The 23,138-nt window shown below is 41.1% G+C and overlaps 1 protein-coding gene across 1 annotated transcript in view; it reads left to right on the top strand.

The window, feature by feature from the left end:
* The window catches only part of TSPAN3 (tetraspanin 3), a 38,166-nt gene extending 22,697 nt beyond the window's left edge, over nt 1-15,469 (top strand). The window contains exons 4-7 of the mRNA XM_006272403.4: nt 1,560-1,661; nt 3,509-3,661; nt 4,020-4,103; nt 14,540-15,469. Of these exons, the coding sequence (XP_006272465.1) occupies nt 1,560-1,661; nt 3,509-3,661; nt 4,020-4,103; nt 14,540-14,632 (432 nt within the window). The 3' untranslated portion in view covers nt 14,633-15,469. The remainder of the gene's footprint in view (nt 1-1,559; nt 1,662-3,508; nt 3,662-4,019; nt 4,104-14,539) is intronic.
* Nucleotides 15,470-23,138: the final 7,669 nt, after the last annotated feature.

Below are 23,138 nucleotides of genomic sequence, written 5' to 3' on the forward strand. Positions count from 1 at the left end.
GGGCTTGTGAATGCTGCACCGCTGGGGTGCATGGAGCATCCCACAGAAGCGTGGGGGCCTCCCTTGCGTGCTCGGCATCAGACCTGGAAGTGGACCAGAAGCACTTCCGGTTCACTTCCAGGTCTGCTGGCAGATGCAGAAGTGGACTTGAAGTATTTCTGGTCCACTTCTACTTTTGCTGCTGAGCACGTGGAGGGCCCCCCTGCGCTCCTGTGGGATGCTCCATGAGCCCCAGCATCACGGCGATCATGAGCCACGGCTGCTATCTCAAGGTATGTAGAAAAACCTTTCAAAGCTGTGTCTGTCCGAAATCAGCATCAAATGTTCAGATTTGGATTTGGCTAAATCGAGTCGGGGACAGCTGTCCCTGATTTGGGCCAAATCCAAATCGAAGGCGTGTCCAAAGAGGGCCCTATAACTGGCAGCACTCCTGCTAATACAGCCCAGTATGCTGTTAACCTTCTTCACAACAAGGGCATGCTTTTGGCTTGTACAGGTTTCCCTTGCTTTATGCTGTACCTGTGTTCCTGGAAAACAGCACATAACTTGAATTTGCATAAAGGGAACCCACTTTACCATGTAACAAATAGGGATACGTTCCAAGACCTCGACTGTACTGACCCCCAAACCCATTTCTACCACTTTTCCAAGACAATTTTTGGTACTCACTGACAGCACACAAGCACACACAGAAGCACGAGGTGGCGGTGAATGTTACCATAATGGGGATGGCAACTACAGAAACATGTTGCAGACAACGAGCAAGGAGCACAGGTCCACACAGGAGACTTTATTTTGTTGCACATCACTCCTGCAGTGTACCTCGCAAAGCAGCTGACTGGACTTCTACTGCACTGATCACATAAGAGTAAATTAACCTCGCATATAACAAACTTGTGGCTCAAAAAGGGGTCATGGCATACGAGCAAATTTGCACATACAGAACCCGCATTAAGTGAGGGAAACCTGTATTCAGTTTGTCCACTCTAACCCCCAGGTCCTTTTCTGCAGAGCTGCCGCTTAGCCAATCAGTCCCCAGCCTGTACTAGCACAAGGGAGTGTTCTGTCCTGTGCACAGGACTTTGCATTTGTCCTTGTTGAATCCATGCTCTTAAAGGAAATTGTTTCAAATTTAAATATGAATTGTAAATTGTGGTTGCCACGACTTCATAATAAAAGCAGTGATGGACACCTCATAAATGTAAATTTTATTATGTGGAATAGCAGCACTGATGCTGCTTAAGACTCTGGATCCTTTGTAAGAGAGCTGTTTAACCTCATGTCCTGTAAAAAGAGAACTGTTTCTTAATTATAGTTCTTAACTATTAATAGTGAATTAAGTGTCACGGTATTTGTGCAAAAGAAACCAGTCAGAATTCTGAAAAACCTTATCCTTCAGTACACTGTAATCTATAAAAAGAGAATAATTAAAACTAAACTAAAAGGACATTGCCTAGCTTACTAAATTTGTTATAGCCAAAAAGGAAGTTACTGGGTTGCCCAGATCTTTAGTGCTTGGGCTAGTAGCTTGATAATCCATTTGTGTGTTTGTTTTGTAGGTGGAGGATGAAGTTGATCACAGCATTCGGAAAGTGTACAATGCATACAATGGGACAAACCCTGATGCAGCCAGCCGTGCTATTGATTATGTACAGAGACAGGTGAGAACCAACATAATGAAATGTTTTATTGCACCTATCTCTTGGCATTGTACAAAGAAGCCCTAACATAAAGAAATATCTGCTGTGTTGCTCTTCTGTTTGTATTCATTTCTGTACACCTGGTACCATTGACAATATTTGAAAATGAAGCCTTGGAAAATTACTTTTCTGTATATCATATGGCTAAAACTGAGGAATCTTGACAGTTACATTTTTAATACTAACTAGAGACCTAGGCTGCCATGTAACTGTCTTATAACTGCTTATAACAAGTTTCATATGCAGTTCTCCTTTGCAACAGAGTACACTGGAAAGCACTTAACTTGGCTATGGAAATGAGGTTGTGATGGCTGGGAGGCGTTATTGACTTACACCAAAGCCTTACGGTTGTCCTTATCTGAGCTAGAGCAGTGGTTCTCAACCTTTTTTGCACCAGGCCCCACTTGTAAACATCAATGGCTAGTCCTGACCCAGTTCCCCTCACTCCCAACCCGCTGCCCCTCCCTCCAGCCTCCCAGCGTGTTGGGTATGGGGAGGATCTAAACAGCCCCTGCAGGCTGGAACTCTGCCGGCCGCCAAGGGAAAGTCCATGGTTTCTCATGGTTTTTCTCCTTTTTAAAGAGAATCCATTTTTAAAATGTGTTTGCAACCCTTTCATATTCTTGTGACCCACAGATTTGAGAATTGCTGAGCAAGAGGATTTCTAGGAACAAAAATGCCATCAGATTTGATTAAAAGATCAAGGAATTCTAGTTTTCTTTATTACATGAAAAATTAGCTAACAGCCTGGTCTATATTAGAACTTCAATCTGTGTATGAAGGCCAGTGGTACTACTTGTGCAAGAGGCTCTTATTAAAATTTTCTCTTAAAATGATGGGTTGATATGACAGCACAGTTCAGAAAAGGTAACTTTTTTAATAACCCACAGATGTAGCTGGACTGTTAGTAACATCCCTGCAGAGGTACTGATAAGACTTAAGACCCATTGTTTTTGGAGGAACAGGCCAGCTAGACAATGTTGCAGCACTTGTTACATTTGGTTCCTATTTCAAAGACTTGTTCACCCACTGGTGAAGAACTGGTGCATATACCATTAGTTGAGAACAGTTTCTCAACCTTTTTTGAATTTGAGACATCTCTCACTGGACTTATGGAGGGGTGCCTCGACTTTCTGGAATTGACTGACACCTGGTTTCAAAAACTAATTTATATATTACAGCGCTTACCTCCTTACACAGGGATTTTAACAGTAAATTCAGATTCTGATGCAAGTGTTTCATAGCTGCTAGGCTGTATGTCATAAAATTGTTTTGGGTTACAGTTCATACCAATCATGAACTAGCAATATAAATTGCAATGGTTCCTTGCTAAGTTGTGGTTCTTTTTGTCCCAGAACAAAAATATCCCAGGGTTGGTGTATATACGCATTACCCGTCTAATCCAAATTCAGGGAGTGGCTAAATTCAGTGCTGCTTTTCTGCCACTGATTCAACAATCAATCCAACTGTGCAGTATTCTGGGATAAACTGCTACCATCTCTTATATGGAATGCTTTGTCCATTGTCCTGGGATATATGATGAAGATGTCTGTACACTTGTACTTTGTCCAGGGATTAAATGATTTATCCTGGGATAAATAGGGAGTCAGTTTACACTCGTTTTGGAAAATATATTTTTACTGAGTTGAGAACTATTGTGATAATCTCTGTAATAAGAGATGCTGCTTATTCTAAAGTATGTTTTGATTTAAGGAATTGAGGTTGGTGTTGCTGGGGGGGGGTAGGGTAGGTTGTGAGAGACCTGGTGGCTTTTTACCTGTCCTTTTTTTTCTTCCCCTTCCGTTCAGCTACGTTGCTGTGGGATCCGCAACTCTTCAGACTGGGAAAATACTGTCTGGTTCAAAGAAACTAAAAATAACAGTGTACCCCTCAGCTGTTGCAAAGCAACTATCAGCAACTGTACTGGTAGCTTGACCCGCCCAATGGACCTTTATTCTGAGGTAAGACAGATCTGTAAAGTTGTAGTTTGTCAGTGTCTCACTTGATTATCACATTCAATGAATTCCTTTTCATGGCCCAAACAGTCCTGGATATTTTTTATGTATTATGTAATTGATCTGGGTTTTTAAAAAGATTGCACTTTTTCCTTTTTAGCTTTCCCTTTCTAAATATCAACTTTATATTTCTAACTATTCTGGTTTAGAACTGTAACTTTGTGCTTGGTTCGATTATCTAGCTTTTTGAAGACAAATTTGTGTTTTTACTTTTGCTTAATAGCTAGCTAAGCTGTATGTAGAGAGCCTGCACAATGCTTTCTGGTTTGAGCTCTTCCTAAAAAGTATGGGTTTCTTGTTTCAGGGTTGTGAGGCTTTGGTTGTAAAGAAGCTACAGGAGATAATGATGTATGTTATCTGGGCAGCACTAGCATTTGCTACCATTCAGGTGAGACCAAAACATTCTTTAGCTACTTATTTCACACAAATTAAGCTATACTTGATTATGGAAACTTGAATTTCAGTCATTAGCGATTTCAGTTTTATTCTGACTTACAATTCAGTAAACTGTTTTCAATCTAAATATTTTAACAGGCTAACTTAAACATGTTAATGACCCTCTAACATTCTCTGTTTCACTATTACTTGCATAATCCATTTAATTAACATTACCATTCCTTTTAAATAAACAAGAGTAATTCCTTCTTGGTACTGCTGTTGGGGAGTCTTTGTCGTTACTCAGAGTATCAGAATTTTTGGGGGTTTTTTTCCCCCTGTACCTGAAGAAAGTTGTTTGTGCCTGCAAACTTGCAAAGAACAATTTTTTTTACAACTGTTTAGTTGGTCTAATAAGAGATCACATTTACCCAAAGAACCTTGTCTGCCTGTGTCCTTGGTCCAATATGACTACAACCAACAACGCTAAAGAATTTTTTGACAGCTTATCCTGTCAGTGTGGAAGTGCTCTTTGCTTTGTACCCTAATCCCACTAACTTGGTCTGGTGGGGGAAGTGAAACCGTAGCCTGAGGAAACTTCCTCTGAAAGTGTTCTGTATTAAAACTTATGTATGCTCTAGCTCAAACATGGCAAATAGTGAATGAATTTTAGTTGCAATGTGCAGTAACAAACGCATTTTAAAATGCTGCATATCCTTTTACATATAATAATAACTTGTACCTCAATGAGTAACAATATTGTAATACCTACTGTGAATACAAAAATTTAATATATTAAGATAGTGATGTAGCTGCGATGGTCCAGAAATTGACATGGGTATTTCTTAGGGCAATATCTTTCATTGAACCACCTAATGCAGTTGAAATTGAGTTAGACAAGCGGCTTTCAACCTGCAGTCCACAGACCCCTGAGGGTCTACAGACCTTTTTTGCAGAAAAAGGTAGTGCTATACTATGGGAGCCTAAGGTCTGCTGAGAGCCCAGGGCAGGCGGTCGGACCTGAAAATCTGTTTAGCTCCCTTCCAACCGTAAGTACTACGATACTATAGATGTCTAAGGTGTCCATGAAAGATGACTATGATCAATCAAAAGTAGAGATGCACCAATACATTGGTCCATGTAGTATCGGCATTGATAAAAGGAAAATTGACATTTATCAGTGATGGGCTTTTTTTGGCCAATGTGGCCAATAATGTCACCGATTAAATGCTGTGTGCAGCTGCATCAAATGCATGGCCAGAAAGGCAGCCTGGAAGCTTAAAGAGCAGCATCTGGCTGGTAAGTCTGGGGTGGTGGGAGCTGGAGTTGTGTGGCTTACCTTAGGGGTGTGGGGAGGGGCAACAGCTCCCAGCCACTGTATGCATGCCTGGGGGAGGCATGTGCCCTCCCCCAAGATTTGTGAGGTGAGGGTGGGCTGCCTGTTATGAGCTCTGGGCTGTGGGCTGTGCCAGCCTCTTCCTGGTGGAGGGGCTGCACTCGGGGCTTGGTAGGTGGCAGTGGTGCTGGGAGGGGGGGCTATAGTGAGTTTTGGGGATCAAGGCCTAAGGAAGCGAAGGGGGGGGTCATTCTAAGAAGGAAAGTTTTTCTTTTTTAAATACATCTTGGTATGCAGTTGGACTTTAAAAATGTGTTAACATCTACTTTCAAAGATGCTTGTGTATCTGAAGTTCTGCATCTCTGTTCATCAGCTTGAGTAGCCAATACTTTTTATTAGTGCAGTGAGGTTTAATTGGCTGTCTTTTTTTTAAATGTGGTATTAGTCACCAGTGAAAAATGTAGTTTTCAGGCTTGGGATTTTCTTTTAGGAGTAAATATCTAAGTTATCCTCTGTTCGTTAATGTGAGAGTTTTAACTACTCCAGTGTGTTTTGGCTTTTCTGAAGGCATAATACATTAAAAGGTTTGTTGTAAATTTAAGCGTTTTGGTGAAATTAGTCTAAAGGTGCATTTTTGCAAAAGATTCTCTAAAAATGCATCCAGGGATGGTAAAATGCTCAATGCTAGCACAGCCGTGATCATCTGGATGTGGCCTATATAGCTCCCTTGCACTAAATTGGATCAACCAAAAAATCAAAGTTAACATTATGTCCTTTTCTGAAAGGATGTTTGGAGCTCCTGTCTGCAGAATTATGCATTTTCGTGTTGGTGTTTGAGAAATCTGTTCTTGGCATTGTACTTAGTCTGATCAGTGTAGTAATGTGAAGTTTTCATGGAGAACTATTTCATTCTGTGTATAAACTGTCAATATCTAGAAATCTTAAAAATAATTAGTGTTCTTGAGTAGTTTGCTTGGCATTACCTTTTTCTGTAAAATTGTTAATGCTATAGTATAGGAGCCTAAGGTCTGCTGAGAGCCTAAAAATAGAAGTTCTATCAGAATTCTTTCACACTGTAAATATTTAACATATGGGTAGCAGTACTGGAACAGAGTTTTGTGATGGTGACCTTTTAGTGCTTAGACATAATTCAGTGTTCTGTTTATCATAAAGACCTCCTGAATATTTACTTAATACAGAGGTTCCCAAACTTTTTCTTACAGCATATACCCCCTTCCAGGTTTACCAGATGCCCACATACCCCTACCAGTATACGTTTTATATTGTAACCCCTTAAATGCCAATGCTTATCATAATGATAATTCAATCTGTTATTACACAATTTCTCCTTGATATGCATACCACAGTTTGGGAACCCCTGACCTAACATGATGAAAATTGTTGAAATTCATGCTGGCTTCTTGTAGAGGAACATAACAGCCACTAATAGCAGGCTTAAAGATAAGTCTTAATAGAAACTTATGCTTATATATGCTAATATTCAGAAATCTATGTAGAGCAAAATGGCTTGGCTTCTGTAATGCTTTCAATGTCAAACAGCAGCAAGGTGATGGTATAAATAGCAACACTAAAAACTAGGGGTGCACTGATAGATTTTTGGGGCCAATACAGATGGCCAGCTTTTAATGAGCCTATCAGCCTATACTGATCTGATTGCTGATTATGCGGGTCCAGCTGGTAAGTCTGTTGTGGGGGAAAGGGTGTACAGACTGAGGTCCTCACAGTGAGGGAGGGAGTGAAGCAGGGGCTGCACAGCCAGGGTGGAGTGTGGGACGGAGCTGTGAGCTGATCATCTGGGGGGTGTGGTGGGGTGGTAGCTCCCAGTGCTGCACACACCCCTAGACTATGTCCCCGGATCTGCATGCAAGACAAGGGCAGGCTTTTGCTATGGGCTGGGGCAGTGCTGAGCTCTTCCCAGCAGGAGGCTGGGCTGGGGCTGTACTTGGAGCGAGTGGCAGTGCTGGGAGGGGAGCTATGGTAGGGCCTGCAGCCACACCAAATTTCCCTGTAGCCCCCTCCCAGCGGTATCACTGCTTGCCCTGAGTGTAGCCCTTGCCCCACACGCAGATCCATGTGCACATGCCCTCCTGGGGTACATGCAGTTGCAGGAGCTTCCCTCCCCCCCCCCCCCCAGCTCTGCTTGTCCATGCCCTGCCCCACTCCCTCCCCCACCACTGTGGCCTCAATCTGTTTCCCATGCCCCTTCCCTTAGAACAGCCTTACCAGCTGAGCTCCTGGCCTCCTGCGTATTTATACTGCAGTTGTGCACATGCCTAGGGTACTTCATTGGCCACATTTTCTGCCACATCGGGCAAAAAACACCAATTGCTGATACTGTCAATTTTTCTTATCGGTGCTGATCCCGTATGGGACTGATGTAAAACATCTAGTAAAAACATATCGTTTTCAAGAGTTACAGCACCATAACCTCTTCTTGATGAGAGTGTTGAATCTTAAATTGAATGAGTTTTAAATCAGCTTATTCATCACAACCAGATGTGTTCCTTCTCATTGTGGCTTGAAATATCATAATAGCCACTTTTCTATTCTACTGAATACGCTAGCTTTTCAAACAAAGGCTGTAGTCCTCATCTTGCAGTTTGGTGTGGAGTGGTGAAAAGGATCCCCATCAATGATAGTTTGCAACACTTTTTTTTTTAACAAACCTAGCTCCTCAACATGGGGCCAAAACTTTTATGCTACTCCTGCTTTCAGCAAAATATATATCTCTTGGTGTCCTTTTACACTCTATGGCTTGTTAATTCTAAGCAAGCCTATTCATTAGGTAGCTTCTGTAGACTGAGTGGCACTTACTTTATGTTTTCCCTATGAGAGTAATGACTTATTGAGAGACTCTTTACTGCAGATGTAATATGGATTCTATGTGAACATTGTTTGCCAAAAAATAAAGAAACAGGAGGGAAGTTTTGTGCTGGCACCAAGATGTTTAACACTTCTTAACTCTATAGGAAAACATTTCAAGCAAACTGTGCAACGACCATTAATCAAATAATTTGGCACAACTAAAAGATACGGTATTCAGTAAACAGTTTTTATTTTTAAGATGCCTTTTGTAATAGCACTGATCACTACCTGTCAGACTTACTGAGTTTTATAATTGATCATGTTTGAGTTAAATGCACAAATATTTCAAACAAAGCATTCATTTCAACTAATTTATTTTTATCCAAACTTTTGCTTTTATATGTCATTGAGAAGCATGCTTTCTAACCAACCAAACTTTGTGACCAAGTCTTTAAAGTGGTCTCTAAAGCTGTAGCATGTAATATGATGGTGACTTATATATTATAGATGAAAGGAAAGATAAGCATAGTGTCAGGATGTGCTGTACATTTCACAGCAAAATAAATTGAAGACTTAAATCCAGTCCAAGGTTTTGATTAGTCACCTTCAAATGTACTCTGACCTAGAAATGCAAATTGGAGCACTTGGAAGCCAACTTTGCTCCCCATAAAGAGAAATTTTACATGCTTTTTGTGCACACAGATCTTACTATGATTTAATTGTGTTTGGGTAATATACAGTAAGCATACATTTTGCAACTTTGCTTACAATAACTCTCCATTGGGATTGTTACCCACAGTACTGTATTAGTAAATTCAGCTTTGATTATTTATTTTAAAATAGTCTCATTTAGCACCCTGTTAGAAGTTGTCCTTCCTACTAGGAAACAGGATTTTTGACACTGAGCTTTCAATGGCTGAGGTATCTAGATTCATCAGACTAGAGAAGCTGATGTGTGGCGAGTCCCTTAAGATAAAGGGAAGTTTTATTACTGTTTGTTTCTTTTTCTGGACATACTTCTTGAGACCTCATTCTATATCACTGTCATCTCGCATAGTCTTGTTGTTATATAATTGTCATTGAAGGACATGTCTAATTTTAAAGGACAGTTTAAATGCGATACTTTCAATTTACCATTTCATGACTCCTTTAAAGACTGGGGGGGGGGGGTCCTTTGCTTCGTGTCCTTGAGATGCAAGGTATTTAGCAGGATTTGCACATTGGTTGGAGTCTGACAGGGCTGTGCCTTGGGCGCTTCTGATGTGGAGTGGAACTTGCAACCTCTGGGGTATCAACTGTGTGCCTTCGCTGCCTGCACCACCCCAGCCCTCTAAGACTGGGGGTAAGAAACTGGGAACAAATTGCAGAAAAATGTTCTGCCAGCATACGTAGTGTCAATGTTTTGTTTTAAGCTTCAGTAAGAGAACACAATTGGAGTCTTCATATAATATATTAGCAGGGTTAACTGTTGAGCTCAATCTCTGAAAGTTCTCCAAATTCAAATTTCTTTATAGTAATTTATTAACCTTGTGATTACCCTTCCTGCAAAAGTGTGCATTTAGTTGATATGTATTGTGCTAGTAGCTGCCAAGAAAAAGTAAATGCCTTTAATGCAGAGGTTCCCAAGCTGTCTTATTATGTACCCCTTCCAGATTTACCAGCTGCCTGCATACACATACCAGCATGCGTTTCATATTTTAAGTCCTTAAATGCCTAATAGTAATGATCTGCCATTACACAATTTCTCCCGTGTACCCTCCCCCCAAAAATGTCTTGCATACACGTACCAGTTTGGGAACTCCTGCTTTAATGAACTGGTAGCGAGACTGAAGTTTACAACTATGTTCCTATTTTGGAAATTTTTGCCTCTTTAATAGTAGTGTGTTGTTTTTAAAAAAGATTGCATGTCAATAAGGAAAACTCATTCAATTTTGTTCATTGTTTAATCTTTGGCCTTAATAAAATCACTCAGTTGACTGAATTGCCAGGAGTTTAAGACGTTCAGATAAGTAACCTTTCTGCATCACTTTGTACTTAAGTTTAAGTAATCGTATAAAAGGATTTAATGTTTCTTTGAAGCATCAGTAGAATACCTTCACTGCTTTCAGGTCTTCCAGAAGCATTGTCTATCAGGCTTGGCATAATTTTATTAGAGGCCTGACAAAATAAAGTTTGTTGCTGTTGTTAAAGATGAAAAGTTGGAGCAGAACTGTTAATGTTTCAGCACCAAGGGAAAAAAACCCAACTTTTATTTTCTAAATATTCTATTTGAGGAGTTTGATACTGTAACCATAATTGTTTACCAGCTAATTTCTGAATCAACCCCATTTCAAATTTCTCTTTTGAGGGGGAATTCAGAATTGTTGTTGACATGGAGTTTCAGGGAAAACTTAAGGGGGGGGAGGGTGTACACGCACACACACGCAGACAGTCATTATCTTGATCCTTCTAATGGTATAATTCAAACGTCTTGTCACTATTGGCAATGTAGATCTGTCTTCCATAAATTTGAAGGATCACTTTATTTTAAGAAAAGTGTAATCTGATCAGTTAAGTAGGGTGAAATAAGGGTCACCTAATAACAGGAGTCAAATTAAATTTGTCATGTACTTTTAGATCTGATTCTTAAAAAGAGCTTCAGTTGACCAGGGCATCATCAAAGGCATGAGCTTCTTCCATAGTATTTCTAAGAAAGTTCTACTCTCCACACTTGTGTTGAGTATTGATAAATTGAGCCAGTATAAAATTTAGATCAGCTTGCTTTCTGTATCAGCTAACAGATTTTAACAAAACTTAGAGTTCTGTTATGAAAAAGATGTGGTGTAGCTACAGTTACAGTGGACCAGTTGAAAATATATATCTAACTGGACAACAGATGTAATTTTTTCTTAAGACACTTTCTTCTTTTTAGAGGTGCAGATATGTCTTCCAGTTAACTTTTTTTTGTGGATGATAAAACTTTACTAATTTTAAATGTTAAATACCATCTTGTGTAAACAGGCCTATATTTTCATGTATGCTAAGAATTTTAATGTTAAGCTTCAGAATATGAACTGTATTTAGAGGAAGTCCTCAAAATACAAAAATGCCTGAAATTTGTGGTCACAACTGTGCATTTTATTTAGGCAGTTAATATTTATAGATTCATAGATGTTAGGGTCAGAAGGGACCTCAATAGATCATCGAGTCCAACCCCCTGCATAGGCAGGAAAGAAGAGTGCTGGGTCTAGATGACCCCAGCTAGATGCCTATCTAACCTCCTCTTGAAGACCCCCAGGGTAGGGGAGAGCACCACCTCCCTTGGGAGCCTGTTCCAGACTCTGCCCTCTCGAACTGTGAAGAAGTTCTTCCTAATGTCTAGTCTAAATCTGCTCTCTGCTAGCTTGTGACCGTTATTTCTTGTAACCCCCGGGGGCACCTTGGTGAATAAAACCTCACCAATTTCATCACGGGGGCGCAGAAGGAACTTATAGGCAGCCACGAGGTCGCCTCTCAACCTTCTCTTGCGGAGGCTGAAGAGGTCCAGGTGCCCTAGTCTCTCCTCATAAGGCTTGGCCTGCAAGCCCTTAACCATACGAGTGGCCCTTCTCTGGACCCTCTCCAGGTTGTCCACATCCCTCTTGAAGTGCGGCGCCCAAAATTGCACTCAGTATTCCAACTGCAGTCTGACCAGCACCCGATAGAAGGGAATTATCACCTCCTTGGTTCTGTTCATCATGCATCTGCTGATGCACGATAAAGTGCCATTAGCTTTTCTGATGACTTCATCACACTGACAACTCCATGTTCATCTTGGAGTCCACTAGGAATCCAAGATCCCTTTCTGCTTCCTTGCCTCCAAGCAGGTCATTTCCTAGGCAGTAGGTATGCTGGACATTTTTCCTCCCTAGGTGCAGCACTTTACATTTCTCCTTGTTGAATTGCATTCTGTTGTTTTCCGCCCATATGTCCAACCTGTCCAGGTCTGCTTGTAGTTGTTCCCTGCCCTCCCGGTGCGTCCACTTCTCTCCACAGTGTTGTCATCCGCAGGCTGGGACAGAGTACACTTTACTCCCTCATCCAAGTTGCTGATGAAGACATTGAAGAGTATCTATCGGTCCAAGGACCGAGCCCTGCAGGACCCCACTGCACACACCCTTCCAGGTCAATACTGACCCATCCACTACAACCCTCTGGGTACGCCCCTCTAGCCAATCTGTCACCCACCAGACTGTGCAGTCATCCAAGTCACAGCTTCTTAACTTGTTCACCAGTATGGGGTGGGATACCGTGTCGAAGGCCTTCCTGAAGTCTAAATTCTAAGTCTATTCTGAGGGTTTATAACAGTGGTGCTATACTTTTTTGCCCTGTGGACCAGATGGGCAGTTCCTGGTTTGTCCCTGGGCCAGATGCAGCTACTGGGTCCCATTTGGCATGCTGGGCCAGGCACGGAGAGGGAGTGTGGTTTGGCCCTAATCTGGCAAGGTGGGGCTTGGTTATTTGGCAATGAGGTGAGGGAGTAGGATTAATTGCTACTGCTCCCTCTGCCAGATTTCCAGACCTTTGGGGAGCCACACAGACAGTTGCCATGGCTCTGTGGGCTGGATTTGTCCTGTGGGCTGGGGTTGAGCACCCTTAGTTTATACAATTAAATGTGTGAGCTTGTATGTGTAATCTGGCAGGTATAGATTCTTGGGTCAGTCAGGTCTGGAATAATAACTTTACTATTTTTGGACAGAAGAGATGGAAGTTGCCTATTACGTGAATACTAGTTGTAAATACAGAATTCCTGGCACTATACTTAATCAGAGTTCTTGGGGAGGTGATATCTTTTTATTATTTATTAGACCAACTGGATAGTTGCAAAAAAAGAATTTTTTCAACTATCTATTTGGTCCAATACAAGATATTGCCTCCCCAGTGGTTCTGATTTACTTTTGCCTGCAGAGCAACACAGCTACATCCTGTATCCCTGGCACTATACTTCATATTTGAAATTTTGGTTAGAGTGTAGTATAATAATGGATTAGTTTTCAATGATACTCCATTCAGGAATCCTTATGGTTTTATTTTAATGACTATCCAGTAACTGAACAAAATAAGAAAGACATGCATTCTGAAGGGGTGGTCTTTTTGTCATAGAAATCTAACATCTGCTTTTGCCTGAATTAGTGCTTGGTTGAAGGTGTTTGAAATGAGATGATTCTGGTTAAATATACAACACTTCATAATTTCCCTACAAAAAAGCAGCGTGGGCGTTTCACTGAACAAGGGTATTTTCATTCTGTTATACAATTTATCTGCTTAATGCTTATTTTTCATAGAAAATGGGGTAATGAAATGAGTGTCTAAACCTTGCTACCTTTATATTCAAGTGTGGAGACATTGTCTTCCTCAAGAAGTCCCATAATCATGGGCCAGCAGTTGACTGTTCTGCATCTTTCACAAGACAGCATTTTTACTGAGGGCACTTCACTTAGAAGGGTTATCACTGGAAAAATTTTATCTTGAGTAACGAACAAATTTCAGCTCGGCTTGATTCACTTTCACTGTTTCATTCACTTGCAGTCTACGTTTTAAGATGAATTTTGCTGGACTCTTATTTATGTAAGCATACAACTGCCTGTGACCCTCTTTAGATGGTTATATTAGTGGAAAGACTTCCTCTATGCATCTGAATAAATCAAAGATAACTGTCAGGCTTTTCATCAAGCATCACAAAAGGTAAAAGCTAGGTACTGAATGGTGTTTCAAAGCAGATCCAATTTTATTATGTGCTGCTTCCTCCAACCAAATTGCTTTTGTGAAGCATTTACAGCTGTAACTACATCCATCTCTGAGAAGCACATGTAAATTTGTATGCCAAATAGATGCAGCCCCCCCAAAACCTGGTACACTGCCAGTGTGGCCCTTTTTGCTGCAAATGTTGTATGGTACTCCAAGAGAATCTGAAGTGAAGACTGCTTTCTACAGACATGGCACACTTGCTGGAAAGTCCATTCTCAACTAGGGTTTGCCTTTCTTTATATGCAAGTTGAGTTGTGGTTATTAAACTGTTGTGCAGTTTGTACATTCTGGATTACATTAACACAGTCGTCATGTGGTATTATTCTGCTTTACTCTGTGAACCGTTTAGCTTTTCATCGATAGCAATTAAATATTTAAAATACTTCAGCTTTATTTCAGTATTTTGCATATTTATTTATTTTATCACTTATTTCAACTATTCTTCACTTACTTACAGAAACCAAATCTCTTGTGAGTGTCTTGTGTACTCAGTTTGTTTTTTCTTTTTTTCTTCCCTGTAGCTGCTGGGCATGCTGTGTGCCTGTGTAGTGCTGTGTAGGAGGAGTCGGGACCCTGCTTATGAACTTCTTATCACTGGAGGAACCTACGCATAGAAAATCATGCAAAATCTAAGCTTGAATCTCACTTATTTCTTTGGAAGGTGAATGGGCCAGGTCTACTGCAGTAGCTTTCCTGTCTGCGTAGACTTAGCTAAAGCACACCTTGCACAAATAAGGACAGCTGTAATGTACACTGGTGATGGGCAAAGCAACTTGGCTTTCCACACACCCATATACTTACCTGTGAGTTTCACTATTTTAGCCAGCTATTCATGTATCTAAATATGTTTTAATATACTAGTAAACATTCTACTTTCAGAACCATTTGCAAGTTGAGTGTAATTTGGTTGACATGAAAATTAAAGGATGTGTACCTAATTTGGTAGATTACTTCTAAGCATTAACTGACTGTTTCTTGCGTAGAGAGAGCGCGAATCCTTTAAATCTTTACTACGTGGAATCTTTTTGGCCAAAGTTGTATAAAGGAAGCCAGCTGTATTTGATGACAATATATTAATTCTTGCCCCTCACCAGTGTTGTTCTGAAATGCCTAGGTGAAGTCCAAATGTAAAAATGACTACTAACCAAAATAATTTTAGAATCACATGACTGTACTTTGATCTTAAATTCAGAGATCAAATCTTCCAAATGTTTAGTGTTTTAAAATACAAGCTGGCTTTTCAGGAGTATAATGTATGCACTACTGTTCTATACTGAATTATTTCATTTTTCTATGAACCGCTGTTTTTTGTGTTGAAGTGAACTGTTACATTGTAGATCTTAAATTTGCTTGGAAATAATGTAGCCATGTAGAGTAGCAAAACAGTATGTGAAAGTGATTTAAACTGTAAATAGTAAACCTGATTAAAATAAAATCTCTGTACATCTCCACCCCCCCAACCCACTTGCTTATATTACACATGTTGATTTTTGACACGTTGGTTTCTACTCTAGACAATCCAGTCCTCTAGTGCTAGAACTAAGTAATAGAGTTCTAATGTAAAAATCTCAAGTTTGTGTCCAGATCTGTCTTCTGAAATCTGCACTGTTTTCTGGATAAAAGCTAGGCCATTTAAGACACTTTCTGGATTCTTGCTTTTACTAGAACCTTGTGCTAACCTTCTTGAAGAACAGCATTGGAACTAGGAGGTATCTCTGCAAGTCTTAGAAGGTGAGCAAGGATAAACTGGACTGAAATTAATGGAGCCATAGATTTAATCCTTATCTGATGCACAATTAGTGCTTTTTGTTGGACTTCTTCAGTCTGAGTCCACTAATTTCGTTGCAGGAGAGACTTGGTTTCTGCAAAACTTGATTTATAGTTAAATACAGCTGCACATGTAAGATTATCTGCAAATCAGATGTGTTCAGATAATTGTACAGTGCATTAGATACTTGTATAGTGTTTGTGGTTCCAGGGTTTGCAGTGAAAGAATCATATATTGTAAAACAAAACTCTTTGGTGTTTAGTCTTTTATTCTTAAGTTAACTAAAGATAATACACAGTGTTTGGGTACTATACTGCCAGACATCTGTAAAAACATTTTAGAAGTCTGGCTGTGGACAAATAAACTGACAGACATTTTGAAGCCCATGAAGTGGTTCTGCTTCCCAGCCAGGCCTGCTAAAGGAATGTTAGAGAAGAGTTGGAAAGGGGAGGGAAGAAATCACTTGTGTTGGAGCAAGAGGTAAAAGAAACATACTGGGAAATCAGAGCATTTCATCAAATATCTGATATATAATGTATCAAAGCTTTTATTTTAAAAGCTGCCTGAGATGGTTATAATGCAAGTAATGTTGTTGACACGCAAACCACTTCTCTTTAATATTGATTGGGTAAAAGATTGCTTGATGGTGCTATATCCTGAAGAATACCTCCTCAGCTGAATTCTCAGATATCACATTTGGTTCGGCTCCGTATTCTTAAGGTAGGTCTACGCTGCCTCAGACCGTACTAAGGAGACAATGTCACCCTTGCTTGCTCCTGCGTTCTGTGCTGAATGCCAAAAAAAAAGTAACAAAGAGGAGGAAGTAGAACAGGGTGTGTTTACATGATGGTGCCCCATGGCCTGGTCTAATGTAGTGTAGCTAAGCCTGTAAGATCATTTCTGTACTAAGAAAACTGTTCTTAAACCCACTGTCCCCAATTTTGATTTGACCAAATCTGAAGATTCGATGCTGATTCAGAGAATCAGTGACTCGGACATAAACACAGCTTTAAACATTTTTTTTTTTTCTGCATACCTTGAGGTACCAGGCGGAGCTCGTGAATGCTGCGATGCTGAGGTGGATGAAGCATCCCACAGAAGCGCAGGGAGCAGGGAGGATCATGTGCTCAGCAGCAAACCCAGAAGTGGACCGGAAGTATTTCTGGTCCACCTCTGGGTCCAGGGAGTGTGCTGAGGGGGTTCCTCTGCACCCCTCTTGTTTGGCGATTTGGCTTTGGGGGGAGAGCCTGGGTTCCCCTCCAGACCCCTGAGGCACCAGTCGTCAAGCTGGGGGGGGATTATGGAGGGGGCAGCATGCTCTCTGGAGGACCTGGAAGTGGTTCTGGCCCACTTCCGGGTTTGCTGCTAAGTGCACTGGGGAGCCTCCCTGCGCGCTCCTGAGGGATGTTCCATGTGCCCCAGCATCACAGCATTCACGAGCTGAAAAAAACATCTAAAGCTGTGTCTATGTCCAAATTGCCAAATCTCTCCAAATCGATTTGGAGGGTTCCGATTCAATTTTGGATAAATTAAAGGGCCTCCTGATTCTATTCAGAATCAGAGATTCGGCAACTGAATTGTGCCGAATCTCCACTGAATTGAATCGGCGACTGAAGCTTTGCACAGCCCTAGTGTTTAGTACCTCAGATCTTGGAAGATCTCATTGTGCTTTTGATATTCATTGTGGCTGATGCTAACTGTAAAGTAGCCTTAGTTCAGGAGTCAGAAAACTATCTGATTACAAAAGCCCACTTCTAGGAGAAGTGTTTCTGTTAACATAAATGGATTTTGGCTCAGGGTACCATCTGAAGAAGTTTGACCTGCATATTTGAATGAATGCAATGCTTGCAGATTGTCAGCTGGCCCTTTAAAGAATTTAAGAATTCATATCTTTTTGTGGCACTACCTATAATAGCTTGCAATTTTTCCTGCAAAAAGCACATCTCTTTTAGATACCTCTTTTAAAACTCATCTCATTTAATCCTCTTTGTGCTGATCTCTGCAGTTTCTCTTAACTGACCTGTTTCTACTGGGTCTTATTGAGTAGATAGACAGGTCTTTGGGGTAACATTTTTGTGTACACTGGGGATGTTTAAATACTAATAGAATGAGCTGGGAGTTGGCGAAACTAGCACAAAGGGAAACTTTCCTAACCTTAAACCACCTGAACCAAATGCAATGATCTATGAAATGGCAACTGTACATGCCCATTGCCTAGGGCAGCTACACAGCTGGTGGATTACAGGGTACTGGCAGACTTGTTTCACTTGCTATCTAGCGCACAAATGACATACTATTGCTAGCTGGTGAGCATTGCATTCATTTTCACTGCAGTGTTCTGCCTTGGATTTGGATTTGCTCTGCTTTCTGGCTGAAATTGGTGGTACTTTCAGGGGCTGGCTTAAGGACTGAAGAACATGGTGGAAGCTGGTAGTACTACCAGCATGTATGTAGACTTTAACCATATCCACCAATGCAAGAGGAATGACTTTGGCCTAATGAGCCTCAATGTTGTGTGTTCATTACAGCTATAAAATGATGCAAACTTTGTATTGTCAGTATTTCGCCTAGTGAGAATCTATTCCTCTGTTCCTAGCATGGTTTGCTAGAGGTATTCTTTTGGATCTGAGGTATTTGCAAAAAAAATTCTGAAATAGTGGGGAAAGCAGGGATAAGATGATTTGGTTCCCTACCAATTTGGTTTCAATGTATCAAACTACTTGAAAAAATGAGGCTTGAGTGTTTGAAAAAAAACAACACCAAAAGCCCCTATCTTGTACACTATTATTACAGATTTTCAGTTATCTTTTTCTTTCCATGCCCCCTTCATCTGCATCTGGCTGTCCTGGGATGATGGTGACCAGGACTAAAAGCTTCAAGAAGACATAAGTCAAGGCTGTGAGATGGAAAGAAGGTCTAAACCCAAATTCCTTTTCCAGATACAGTTCTGCAAAATCAGCTCTTGGTGGGTGAGAACCAAATAGTGCTGAAAATCAAATGAGTGCAGAGCTACAAAGTGATTCTTAGGTGCTGTGGCCTATGAAGTCATGTCACTATTTCACTTCTTCAGTGGTGTCTTCTGTTACAGGGCAGCTTTTCTTCCCAGGTGAAATCTTACCAAGAAAATGAGTAACTGGAGCCTTCCATAAAATGAATACTCTCTAGCCTACTTCCTGTGCTGTCATGGTGCAGAATGAAAAGCTAAGATGCTTCCCCCTTACTTGCACAGAGACGCACCCATATTTGTTCTAAAACACTGTCTCCTGTTTAACACTATTTTCCTGGTATGTGTGACTGAGGCCTTAGTCATTTTCTTAAATGATGGTAGGAAGGATTAAGAACATTATTTCAAAGCTTACATTTTCCACATGGACCAAGTAAGTGTTGATGCCTTCAATCTGCTAGAAAATATGGTGCATCTTGAATGCAGTTGCTAACAATCAGGTAATTGAACTGGTGCTTTGCTGTAAGCATAGAAAGGAGAAACCTTTAGTGAATGTAGTTGCCAACAGTAATGGCTTTATTGTTAAAGCTGGGAGGGAAATGTTGCCTCAGTTCAGAGACGGCATGCCCTGTAAGAGCACATTAATCTCCTTAGCCTGTTTGTTGCTATACTTAAGGCCTTGGTGAGAAAGAAGATGAGCATCAAGGAAAGGTGTAGTTAATGCTTCATCCAGGAGCTCAAGAATAGTAAATAAGTAAAGTGGAAAGCCTACACTAAAGTCAAATTTGGTGCCCCTGCTGACTTGCTGTAGTAAAAGGAGTTACTGCAATGCCACATTGCTCAGTCTGCATAAACATGCTCTACATATGCATCATAATTCCTTATCATTGGTTGCTGAATTGAGCAGCAACCCAGTTGGGCAGTAAAACCTTTAACTGCCATTTAGCAGAACAAAGTCACTGTCACTCATGTCTCAAGGAGGTTTGAAACAAGCAGGGCCCTTGCAGTCATTCTCTAAGGACAAAGCTTTTCTCATGTCAGTGCATTGAAGCCTCTTTCATTCATACTTGTGTTAACATTCTTATCCTAGGGAGGTTAAAGTTCACTACTTTCCCAAGAGATTCCTACACTGAATGTTTCAGCTTGGAACCTCCAAACAATTCTTCCTTAGATGCAGCTGTTGACGTCTGCATCCCTGCAAAGAGGAAGGGAATGTACAAAACTCCCCCGTGGACTCAGTGCTGAATGTGTGAATTTATCTTGTATATACATCCTTCCCATGAGCCCTCCAGTCTCATTACAAAACAAGTGAAAAGTTCATGTGCACAATGTAATTTGTCCTCCTTTTGTCTGGGCTTTTCTAACTGCAAATATTGATCCAACCTTCACCAAAAACTGGTTTTAGACTGATCCTGGCATTGAACACTAACAATAATACCGTGAATGGCTAAAAGCTTTTCAACCAGAGATCTCAAAGCACTTTGCATGCATGGGTGAGGAGTATAATTTTTGTGATGCAGAAAAGGATACAGCGACACTAAAGTTAAATGACTTGCCCCAAGTTGCAGAGAAGTCGCTTTTTATTAAAATGGTTTTGCCTGGTTTCTTTAAATGACAACCAGTTCTACGCTTGCAGAAAATCTCAGTTGGAAATATGCCAGACTTTCTTCAACCATGAAGTTTGCCTTTATCCCTGACCCACAGGAGCAAGGAAGGAACATAGTATGTTCTCAACAATGAAGCTTGCCTTTATCCCTGACCCACAGGAGCAAGGAAGGAACATAGTATGTTCTCAACAATGAAGCAAAAGGAAACAAACCAAAATGCCACCAGTCCTCTTATTCAGGGTTAAAAGAAATCCTGGGCCTGATTTGCCTGTCACTGAACTTTGTGGCAAAAGTCCCCCTGATTTAAAGAAGCTCTTAAATGTTAGTTGTTGTTAGTAGTAGTAATAATGATGATGATGATGCAGTTGTGCCTTTCCTTTTATTTATGGTGTATAAAAGAAGTCTGAATACAAACGGCCTTAGTGTTAGGGATGTTTATGAGTTTTCACATCCTGCCTAAAGGGGCGAGTATATCCAATCTGTGACAGGCTTTCAGCAACTGTGCCATCATCACCTTTCTGAAAACAAGCTGTAGTGGGGATGATTTTTGTGGGGTTGTGGGAGGGAGGACCAGGAAGCTCAATGTGTTTAGAGAATATTTGCAATAACTGAATACGTGCTGTGCAACATGGCTGCAGGCAACTACACTGAGCAGACAACTCCTCTAATAAAGACCCACGTTCTTGCGATCCAAATGGGAGTCCATTCAATATTCCAGAGAGTTCTGTGCATGAGATAATACATCATATTAATTAGTCACTGGAATGAAAAACTTGCTTGCAAAAAAAGTTTTTACAACTTGATTAAAAGCTCTTCTCCGTCTTTCCTATTCTGTTCTCTCAGAAATCCTCAAGCTCCGTTCACCTTAAATCCCCTTGTGAAAAGCTACCATCTACATCTTTCAGCTATTTGCTTTACAGGAAGCAGAGGGGCCAGGGCCTGGTTTCTTCTACTCTGCAGTCCACCTTCAAGCAAGAGTCACCCCAACAAACGGTGACTCTTCAAGAAAGAGTCACCCCAGTCAGCAAAGGGAAGATGAAGTAAAGTCCCATTTCTTTTCTGGTCATGAGTTCAAATACCCTGAGCATGCTCAGTGAAGCACAGCTGTAACATTAAAGCACCTGAGCAGAGTTTCTCTTTGAATTCAAAATGGTGGTACGCAGCACTGACAACAACAGTAACTTATCCTGTCACTACTTGCAGTTTTTGCTAAGCGACAGTCTGTTCTGTGTCACCTCTAAAGAGACTTGGCTGCCTTGTGCTATAAATAATAGCTTGGCTCTGCATGATAGTAAGCAGGGGGAGGGGGGAAGAGTTCCTGTTTAGGAGCAACAATTGATTTTCAAGTTTTCACAACTTGCCTGTTTTCTGCTCTTCATAGTTGCTACCAGCTTGGGCTAAAGGCTAATGGTGACCTTTCAGGAAAGCAGTGGACAGAAAACTGCATGAAATGCCAGTCAGAACTGTTTGCCTATCTCAAACTAGTACTGTAGAGCTGGTCAGCATTGAGGCCGGGGGCACCATACTCAAGATATTTCAAATGATTGGGCTGAAAGGCAAGCCACGTACTTTGTCTGAAAAGCAAAGCAAATAAAATCAAGAAAGTGCATACTACCAAGAAGGTCTGTGCTGGCATCAGCGATTCTAACAGGCAAGGGCTGAGCTGTCGTGTTCATCTTTGCAAACTGGCCCGAATTAGGCAGCTTCTGAGAGAAGGTCTGGCTTCTGCTGTTCTCCCTCTGCTTTCACTTAAGATATGAGGTACCTGCTGCAATCAAGCATCTCCACCTGGGAAATCCCTTCCAGGAAGAAAGCTTAGAGGACCTGGGGTTGCATTTGCAATGGAGGAAAATAATTTAATTGACTAGCAAGCAGAGAAGAAAGGCAAGGTAAGAATTGTTTCCATTTATTTCACATAAATTCTCCCTACGTTAGTCTGGAAACAGACCAGATTTTTACCTGAAGCAGAGCTGATCACCACATCTTTGAGGTGACAGACAACTCGAGGTGCCTTTCGCAGCCTGTCATATGTACTGTAACAGGAGTTGTTCAGTTAATACACACTTTATACATTTTATTCAATTATTTCAATATAAAATGTAAGCAGGGACCATAACTTGGAGCTTTCCTCCTCCTCCTCCTTCCCCGAGGAATACCTTCCCCGAGAATTACTGGGGCTCTCGGAATACTATTCCCTTGCCTATTTTCTCTCTCTGCCCGTTTGAATCTTTCATTCCTTTCTACACAGTGGCAGAGATGCAGAAGGGGCAGGGAGTGGGCCAAACCAGCTTTAGCTTGGTTGTTAGGGCACTCTCCTAGCTGGCATGAGACATGAGTTTGACCCCCCTCAGACTGAGGCATGCATAGACCCCTGATCTCCCATTCAGGGTGCAGTCCCTAAACCCCTGAGGTTATTCTTTGTCAAAGAATCACACACCCGACACAATTGCTGTCTCACCAATGTTAGTCAAACCCTGACATTTTTCAGGGGCAGGGAAAAGGGAGGGTTTAGCAGAACTGCCTATTCTTGCCAAGGGATTTTCTAATTAAAAATGTGAGTCCATTAGAATTTGAGTCTATCTTAAAGATGTTGCTAGGCCAACACATTAGAGTGTCCGTATCTCAAAGGATCTGGAAGCAAGATTGATCCTCATTTGGAAGCAGGCTAAACTAATCTGGAATAAGATAGATTTATCCCATAACAAAAATATCCCAAAATAATTTTCCATGGTAGACAAGCTATAAGCCATGTGTTGGAGCTGAAGATGCAAGAACAGCTGAGTTAGGAGCTCCACTGCAGA

The sequence above is a fragment of the Alligator mississippiensis genome, chromosome 11 (genome assembly GCF_030867095.1).
Source record: "Alligator mississippiensis isolate rAllMis1 chromosome 11, rAllMis1, whole genome shotgun sequence".
Lineage (NCBI taxonomy): Eukaryota > Metazoa > Chordata > Crocodylia > Alligatoridae > Alligator > Alligator mississippiensis.